At 34.4% G+C, this 9,582-nt stretch overlaps 2 protein-coding genes across 2 annotated transcripts in view; both read right to left on the bottom strand.

Moving 5' to 3' along the window:
- LOC130813534 (uncharacterized) overlaps positions 1–1,365 on the bottom strand; it is an 8,148-nt gene extending 6,783 nt beyond the window's left edge. The window contains exons 1-2 of the mRNA XM_057679373.1: positions 1,266–1,365; positions 774–1,207 (exon numbers count right to left, since the gene is read on the bottom strand). Coding sequence (XP_057535356.1) covers positions 774–1,207; positions 1,266–1,365 — 534 coding nt within the window. The remainder of the gene's footprint in view (positions 1–773; positions 1,208–1,265) is intronic.
- A 103-nt stretch (positions 1,366–1,468) lies between these two features.
- Positions 1,469–2,882, bottom strand: LOC130813533 (uncharacterized mitochondrial protein AtMg00860-like). The gene is made up of 2 exons (XM_057679372.1): positions 2,580–2,882; positions 1,469–1,594 (listed from the first exon to the last, which is right to left on the bottom strand). The coding sequence occupies exons 1-2, from the start codon at positions 2,880–2,882 to the stop codon at positions 1,469–1,471; spliced, it is 429 nt and encodes a 142-aa protein (XP_057535355.1).
- Positions 2,883–9,582: the final 6,700 nt, after the last annotated feature.

The raw sequence follows: 9,582 nt of genomic DNA, 5'->3' as shown, positions 1-9,582 counted from the left end.
AGTTTTAAAAGAAAAGGACAAAGTTTAAATAATAAAAGGATTATAAAAAAATAAAATATATAAAAAGGTGCTTTACAAAACTTAGGAAATTTAGTACTGGTTACCAATACCCACGAAAAGAAACAGGGGAAAGAAGAGAGAGAAGGAGAAAGGGAGAGAGAGAAAGAGGGAGATGGAAGAAGGTGCCGGCCGGCGGTGGCTCCGGTGGCCGTCGTCGCATGCCGGTGGTAACCCGGTGACCGCCGTATCGCCGGAAAACTAAGGTCAGAAATATTTTTTTTTTTCCATTTTTCAAATAAAAGATGGGTGTTTTTCAATTAATAACATAATTTTTTTGGGTTTTGAATAAAAAAAATTTCTAACAAATAGATGAAATTCATACTTTTAATATCAAAATCTTGCCTTTTCTTGATTAAATTTTAAGCAATTGGAAGATGGAGGAAGTAGTTTGTAGGAGAAAAAGGAAGTGTGAGTAATAATGTGAATGAATTACGGGTAATTGGTTTAATTTATAGTGGGTAAATGAGGTTAGTTATAAGGTTTAGAGGGAGAAGTGGGAAGTTATTTGTTAATGGGGAGTTATTTATTTATTTATTTTTTTTTAAAAAGGGATGTTACATAAAAAAATGGTTGTTACATACACTCCCCCTTTAAACAAAAGTTCGTCCTCGAACTTAAAGTTAACTACTGAAATATTAAAAGAAATTGGATGGTTTGATAGACTCGCATCACCCCCCTATTTTAAAAAGTTTCGTCCTCGAAACTCAACGTACCTGTTCGAAAAGTTCGGGGTACCGCTTTCTCATGTCAACTTCGGTTTCCCATGTGGCTTCTTCGGTTTGTTGGTTCGTCCATGTAATTTCCTTGTTCCGGGTACATCTTGTTTTGGTATCAAGGGTTTTTATTGGTTCTTTTTCAAAGGTAAGGGTTTTATCAAGTTCAATGGTTTCAGGTTGTATGATATGGGAAGGGTCATGGACATATTTTCGGAGTTGGGATACATGGAAGACATTGTGGACTTTGGCTAGGTTCATAGGTAAGGCTAATCTATAGGCTACTTCCCCAATTCGTTCCAATACTTCATAAGGACTTATAAAACGAGGACTCAACTTACCCTTCTTACCAAATCTCATGACACCCTTGGCTGGTGACACTTTGAGCAAAACTTTTTCACCTACTTCAAACTCTAATGCTCTCCTTCCTTTGTCTGCATACAACTTTTAACGATCTTGCGCACCCCTTATACGTTCCTAAATCATCTTTACCTTCTTTGTAGTCTCCTCCACCATTTCTGGTCCTAGTTACATCATCCCAGCATATAGGAGTCCTACACTTTCTCCCATATAGAGCTTCGTAAGGTGTCATTCCTATGCTAGAATGAAAACTATTATTGTAAGAAAACTCTACATACATCAAATTATCCTCCTATGATCCACCAAAATCCATAACGCATGCTCTTAACAGATCCTCAAGAGTCTGAATCGTTCTCTCTGTTTAACTGGCTGTTGCTGGATGAAATGTAGTACTGAAATTTAGTATCGTGCCCACTGCTTCTTGTAGCATCTTCTAAAATTTGGACAGACTTCTCGAATCTCTATCCGATACAATGTCCTTAGGCATACCATGCAATCTCACTACCTCTTGAAAATACGCGTCCGCCATTTGTTGCATTGTCCAAGTATTCTTCATAGCTATAAACCTTGCTGTTTTTGTTAATCGATCCACTATCACCCATATGGCATTCTTCCCTGTTTTCGACTTTGGAAATTCTACTACAAATTCCAACGAAATCGACTCCTATTTCCATCCAGGTACTTCTAATGTTTGTAATTTCCCCCCCGCTTCATATGTTGAATTTTCACCTTCTGACACGTTAGACACTTCGCTACAAAGCCTGCAACTTCACGCTTCATCTTGGGCCACCAAAAGTTCTTCTTAAGATCCTTGTACATCTTATCACCACCAGGATGTATTGAGTATGGGGAATTATGGGCTTCAGTCATAATCTTAGTCTTAAGCTCCTCGTCATGCGGTATGCACCATTTTCATCACTTTCGAACTCAGGCGCTTGACCATCCTCCTTCAACTTCTTCAATTTAGTTAACCAGTTATCCGTAACTTGCTTCACTCTAATTTCCTCAAAAATGTCGGATTCAATCGTCATTCCATTCAATTGAGTACCCACATATCCATACTCTTCCACTTCTAAGTTCATCCTACGAATCTCTTCACAATTCATCTGCTAAAATTAATGCATTCATTATATGACTTGACTTCCTACTCAGAGCATCAGCTACTTTGTTTACCTTTCCTTCACAATACTTCAAATCCAGATCATAATCCTTAATGAGTTCTAACCATCGTCTTTGTCTCATATTCAACTCCTTTTGAGTGTACAAGAACCTCAAACTCTTGTGATCAGTATAAATCTTGCACTTTACTCCAAATAAATAATGTCTCCAAATTTTCAATGTAAAGACTACAGCTCCCAATTCTAAGTCATGTGTGGGGTAATTCTTCTCATGCGACTTAAGTTGTCGTGAAGCATATGCTACTACTTTCCCATCTTGCATCAACACACAACCTAGTCCATTCTTAGATGCGTCTGTATAATCCTCATATTCTCCACTTTCATTCGGTAAGGTCAGCACAGGAGCAGAAGTAAACCTTGATTTTAACTCTTGGAATGCCGTTTCACACTTCTCATCCAATTGAAACTTAGTGGTCTTCTTCATCAAATTAGTGATAAGCTGAGCGATTCTCGAGAAATTCTTCATAAATCTCCTATAGTATCCGGCTAGACCTAAGAAACTTCTCACTTCTGTCACATTAATGGGTGTAGGCCAGTTCATTACTGCTTGAACCTTCGAGGGATCTACCATTACTCCATCCTTTGTAATTACATGTCCAAAAAATGCTACTTTTTCCAACCAGAATTCACATTTTGAAAACTTGGCATACAACTTATTCTCTCTTAAAATCTCTAAAACTTTCCTCAAATGAGCCTCATGTTCTTCTCGATTCATAGAGTATAATAAAATATCATCAATAAAAACAACTACAAACTTATCCAAATAAGGCTGAAAAGTCCTATTCATAAGGTCCATAAAGACACAAGCGCATTAGTGAGTCCAAAGGGCATGACTGTGAACTCATAATGGCCATACCACGTTCGAAAAGTTGTTTTGGCTATTTCCACTTCTGCAATTCGTAATTGATGATAACCTGATCTCAAATCAATCTTTGAAAATACTCCTGCACCCCTAAGTTGATCGAATAGATCCTCAATTCTAGGAAGTGGATACTTATTCTTCACCATCATACTATTTAAATCCCTATAACCAATACATAGTCTCAATGTTCCATCTTTCTTCCTAACAAATAATACTGGGGCTCCCCAAGGTGATGTTATCTTGGTCTTATATATCCTTTATCCAACAAATCCTCAAGTTGTACCTTCAACTCTTGCAACTCGGTAGGTGCCATCCTATAAGGTGCCTTTGAAATGTGTCATGTTCCCGGAATTAAATCAATCTTGAAGTCTAACTCTCTCACAGGTGGCATCTCTGGAATCTCATCTGGGAACTCATCAACAAACTCCTTAACTACAGGTATCTCTCCTAACTCGTCCTCTTTCATGCTCGTGTCCTTTACATAGCACAAATATACGGGGTAGCCTTTCCTAAGATGGGTCTGGAGATTTAAGGCGGAGATAAGCTTGGTCTTTGGTGGTTCGAAAGCAACTTCTTGGTAGGTTAGTTTATTTCCCTTAGGGCCTCTAAAGATAATTCTCTGTTTAGCACAATGGATTTTAGCCTGATACTTCGTTAACCAATCCATCCCCAAAACGAAATCAAAGTCTTTTAAATTTAATTCAATAAGGTTTGCGGGTAGCTCGGTTTCAAAGATAACAATAGGCATACCTAAGTAAAGGTTCTTACTAAGAAAGGTTTCACCTGAGGGTGTGGTTACCTTAGCTTGACATGAAGAAGAAGGTTTAAAGGAATGTTTTTCGATAAAAGATTGAGATAAAAAGGAATGTGAAGCTCCGGAATCAAAGAGTACAAAAGCAGGTTTAGAGTTTACAAGAAAAGTACCCGTCACAACGTTGGCGTCCAAATCAGCTTCCCTTTTGCTCATAACGTGGAGTCTCCCATTGAAAGTGCATCCTCCAATTCCATTGTTGCAATTGTTGTTCTGATTGTTGTTGGCGTTGTACTTGTCATTTGCTGAACCATTTTCTGCTTGAATATTGTTAGAGAGGGTTATTGAAGTTTTGGTTCCTGGGTCCTCCTCCATTGTTGTTATAGCCCTTGTTGTGTCCATTCTACCCTGGTTGATTTCCACCTTGCCTCTTAGGACAATAATTAGCCTTATGTCCAGCTTCGCCACAAGTATAACATTTAATTGGTTCGCCTTGGCACGTATAGCCCGAATGACTTTTCTCACATTTCTTGCAAACCCAGGCCCTCTGATTACCATTGCTTTGTTGGTTTTCATTTTGCCTAGTTCCTATTGTTTTATCCCCCTCCGTGGTGATTGTTCCTACCATTACCCTTATTGTCCCCAAAGCGAGGTCTTTTATCATTACTTTGACTATACGCATTAGTTTGGTCTTTCCTCTTGTTTCTACCTAAAACATCTTCTTCTTTTTGTAAGATCCTCTCCATATTACAAGCCTTAGCATAAGCCTCTACAAGGGTAGATGAGGTACTTCCTCCTAACCTAGTTTGTATCCTGAAAGCTAAACCATCCTTAAATTTTTGTGCCTTAGAAACTTCATCAGGGACCATGTTAGGGCAAAACTTAGCATACTCATTAAACTTTTGAGCATATTCCTTGACACTCATAAACTTCCCTTGGTTCAGCCTATTGAATTCACTGCACTTTTGTCTTCTAATGTGTTCAGGAAAGAATCGACCTCTAATAGCAACCTTAAAAGAATCCCAGTCAAAGTTTGGTTGGTTACTAATGGTTTGTCCCTCATTTTCCCACCATGTGTCGGCATCCTCACGTAGGTAAAACGTGGCTTGGTTAACCTTTTGGGCCTCAGGTGTTCCGTTTGTAGTAAAGATTTTCTCCATGTCACATAGCCAATTCTCTAATAGCATAGAGTCCTCTTTCCCAACAAAGATAGGGGCTTTTAAAGTGGCAATCTTCTTAGCCATGACAGCTTGGGGGTCATCATTTCCATTGTTCATATTGTTAGCTTGGTTTTGCACTAGTAATCCTATGTTTTGTGACAACTGCTCAAGTACCCTCACTCTATCTGCTAATTGTTCAGGTGTTTCAGCCATGTTATTTGCTTGTTGATGCCTGCGAGATCGAGTGTAAATGTTCGGGTATTGCATAGGCTGCCTATATAAGAAACTAAGCGTTTACTACTAACGTTTCCATCATGTTCATACACACTTATTCTCAATATTCAAGATTGAAAGAAAAGACAAGGAAACAATTTGCACACACAACATAAAAAGACTCATGAAAATATTCATTAATAAAAATTTTCAAATAATAATCCAATGACAATAAATAAAATCAACCTTGTTCAAAAATAAAGACAACTAGCAAAATAATCTAAAGCTAACAAATTCCAACCTATCCCATTTTTCTAGTTAACAAGTAATCATCAAAATCACTTTCGAACTGGCTCTTCCTCAAAATCCTCCTCAGGATCTTCCACATAGTCCTCCTTAGGTTCATAGTTTTCTTCATCTTCAGATTGAATAAGTATAGGTATGGTATAGGTGTTATCATCTTCCCCGACACTCTCATCCTCGTAGTCATAGAAGCTCCCAAATACATTATAAATCCACTTCGCTTAGCATCGATCATCCTCTTTTCTAAATATTCTAGAGTAAGAAACCATTTCTCATTTTCATCCGCATACCTTTCCCAATTGGGTCTCCCGTTTTTCATTATGTCGTTGTATTCTTTCTTAAGTTCGGCATAAGGGCCTACATCACTTAAGGTTCGAATAAGGACATCTGCTTGCTTAAGTGGTGTGTTATAATCAGAGTTGCCATGATACTTATGTAGGTGGCAGTTCTCTATGCATACACAGAGACGATAGATATATGAGGAAATGGGTTCTCTTGCTTTCATAGAAAGGTGGTACGGTGCATCACGAAAATTTCTAACACTTTTCCAAGCAGTCCAACGGAATCGAGGCATTTAACAAAAAAAAAACGAAAGACAACGAAAATATAATTAAAAGAAATAACACACTACGACTAAGTAGTTAAAAGTACTTCAAAACAATAAATCCATTCGTCCACACTCTCATAATTTATTTTTATTTGTAACTTACTTAAATTATTTAAAATAATTTTACCTTGTACCATTTAACCTATTTTTAATTTAAGCCTTTATAAACTTTAAATCCTAAACGACCCTAAGATTTGACCAAAACAAACCAAAGCTACTCATACCACTTTGTAACACCCTTAGAATAGGTCGAACTTTTGAAAACACTTTTAATGAAAAACATGAGCCAAAACCTACTCATGGAAGTGTTATTGCCACATCTATTTCTAATAAAAAAATGTAAGGCTTAACGACTAAGAAATAACTTAATAACTTTAAATCCAATAAAGGGTCTTACAACATAAGAAAAGACTGAAGCGCAATCTATGTCCATATAAAATTTAAACAACTTAAGGTAAAATTTAAACTGAAATACGACTCTAATAAAAGCTATGTTTCTAGGTGATCCTCACTCCACAATTCCCACTCAATCAATAACCTGCAACATAAGAATGCAAGAAAGACAAGGGAAAAACTCCCAAAATCAGGAAATTGAGTAATTCCAACTCCATCCCCTAAAACGATTAAGTTTGAAAATGATTTAAGAAAATAAATATAATCAAATTGAAATAATTTTAGAAAATAATATATAGCTAGATTTAAAAAAAACAATTTGTGAAAACAATATATATAATATCACATAAACCAATTTATTAATTTGATACTTAATAATGACAAACACATAATCAATTTTTAATTTGAGAGAACGAGAATGCCAGTAGGCTGAGGCTTTATCCCTATACCGACTTCATCAAGAGGTCGTCACCCCGAATAATTCAAGGTCAGCAAAGTAGTCTTAGGGAACCTTAGTGTGCACACCCCTCCTACTTGGATCACAACAAATAGAAGGAAGACCAAACATTGTATCAAGTATCAGAAATAATAATACCTGTCGGCAAGTATACTAACCAAACAGGACAACCTGTTCATCACCCTTATACTTTGATTACAACAAATATAAGAGCTTCGTTTCCCTCGTGTTACACTTTACGTGATTTAATATATTTTAATAATTAGTCGCGAGCACACAAACATATAAGCAAACATACATTATACATTTTAATTTATGATCATAGGTTTTTCCAAGAAAAATATATCTCAAGAATATTCAATTGCAATATTAATATCATAATATTTTTCTCCCAAATTCAATTGCATTTAAAATTATTATTAAAATAATAATATAACTTTCATCAAAATAATAATATTATAAGTATTTCTCTTTCAAATTAAACCGTATCTAATTTCATTATCAAAATAATAATACAAATTTTATCAAAATAGTAATTATAAATTCAAGTTTGACAAAAATAATAGTAGATATAATTTGAGAATATATAAAACTTAATATCATATAAAATAATGTCAAATAAAATCATGCATTCTATTTAAACACATTAATTACCAGTTAGCACATAATATTAATGGAATAGTCCTAATTAGATGGACATTGAGAATTACCTTGTCACGTGATCCTAGACAAACGTACGTTTCTAATAATCTTTGTCTACGAATTTGCTGTCTACACGATAAAATAATGTATCTCAAATTAATACCCCGATCAACCCAATCGAAATAAATAAATTAAAAGACTCTCGATTTATATTTTATAATTTATTTAAAATGACAAATTTTAAAATGTAGTTAAAATTTTAAAGATTAGTAGTAATAGTTTTAAAAGAAAAGGACAAAGTTTAAATAATAAAAGGATTATAAAAAAATAAAATATATAAAAAGGTGCTTTAGAAAACTCAGGTAATTTAGTATTGGTTACCAATACCCACGAAAAGAAACAGGGGAAAGAAGAGAGAAGGAGAAAGGGAGAGAGAGAAAGAGGGAGATGGAAGAAGGTGCCGGCCGGCGGTGGCTCCGGTGGCCGTTGTCGCATGCCGGTGGTAACCCGGTGACCGCCGTATCGCCGGAAAACTAAGGTCAGAAATACTTTTTTTTTTCCATTTTTCAAATAAAAGATGGGTGTTTTTCAATTAATAGCATAATTTTTTGGGGGTTTTGAATAAAAAAAAATTTCTAACAAATAGATGAAATTTATACTTTTAATATCAAAATCTTGTCTTTTCTTGATTAAATTTTAAGCAATTGGAAGATGGAGGAAGTAGTTTGTAGGAGAAAAAGGAAGTGTGAGTAATAATGTGAATGAATTACGGGTAATTGGTTTAATTTATAGTGGGTAAACGAGGTTAGTTATAAGATTTAGAGGGAGAAGTGGGAAGTTATTTGTTAATGAGGAGTTATTTATTTTTTTTTAAAGAAAAAAACGAAGGTTACAATATATATATATATATATATATATATATATATATATATATATATATATATATATATATATATATATATATATATATATATATATATATTACTAAAATTTATTTTTAAAATTTTTAAAAAAATTACATTTTAAATTTAATTATTTATTGTTAAAAATCTAATATTTTAGGGACCAAATTCATTAGTCATATTGTTTCGATGTTTAAGTTTAGTTGGGAGTGTTATTTTAGAGAGAAGATAGATAGATAGAAATATGAAATGAGAGAATGGCAACATTGATAATTATATTTATTAAGGGTGGCGACAAAATGAAATTAGTAGCGACACAATAAAAATGGTAGCGACATTTAATAAAGCCCTAAAAATCTTCCACAAATTCTTAAATAAGACGTTGTTATGATAAAACTATCTCTATTGGACGTGTCAGTGTACATTTAGTCTGTTAAATTGATCACTTATAATTTTAAAATGATTAATTATTAAAATAGACTAATTATATGAGTCCATCTCATGATGAGACGGTTTCAAACAATACAAGATAAAATTTTCTCATCACCAAAGATGGAATCTAGAGGAGACAAATCTTGTAATTCAAAGGAAGCCTTCATTTATTAACAATTTCAATTACAAATCCAAATCTTGAATCTTGATCCATGGGTTGGGACATGGGAAGAGGTGCTGACTGTGAGCAATGTCTTGAGAAAAATGGCGGACATGCTGAAGCAACGGAATGCTTTAATTGTCTCCAATCTCAATTTACATTCTATTATCAAATCCAAACAAGTTATAACAATAATAATTATAGTTTCATTTCCCCTTCTTATCCCCTTAAAATACCAAAAAAAATTGATCTTCAAAGGAGTAAACAAATTTCTGATGATAATATACTAGCGGGCTTAGTGACTTTGTCCATCAACTTTATATTAGAGATTGTTGGGTTGTAAATATATTTTGGAAATTTATTTTCGCCTAATATCTATAGTTTGATTT

Source organism: Amaranthus tricolor, chromosome 5, assembly GCF_026212465.1.
Source record: "Amaranthus tricolor cultivar Red isolate AtriRed21 chromosome 5, ASM2621246v1, whole genome shotgun sequence".
In the NCBI taxonomy this organism is placed as follows: domain Eukaryota; kingdom Viridiplantae; phylum Streptophyta; class Magnoliopsida; order Caryophyllales; family Amaranthaceae; genus Amaranthus; species Amaranthus tricolor.
This window is presented reverse-complemented; position numbering and strand designations above follow the sequence as displayed.

Coding starts and splice junctions, on each gene's coding strand:
- LOC130813533 (XM_057679372.1), bottom strand. CDS start 2,882: ATGGTAGATCCCTCGAAGGTTCAAGCAGTAATGAACTGGCCTACACCC. Junction 1,595..2,579: donor CTAAGAATGGACTAGGTTGT/GTGTTGATGCAA, acceptor TGTATCGGATAG/AGATTCGAGAAGTCTGTCCA.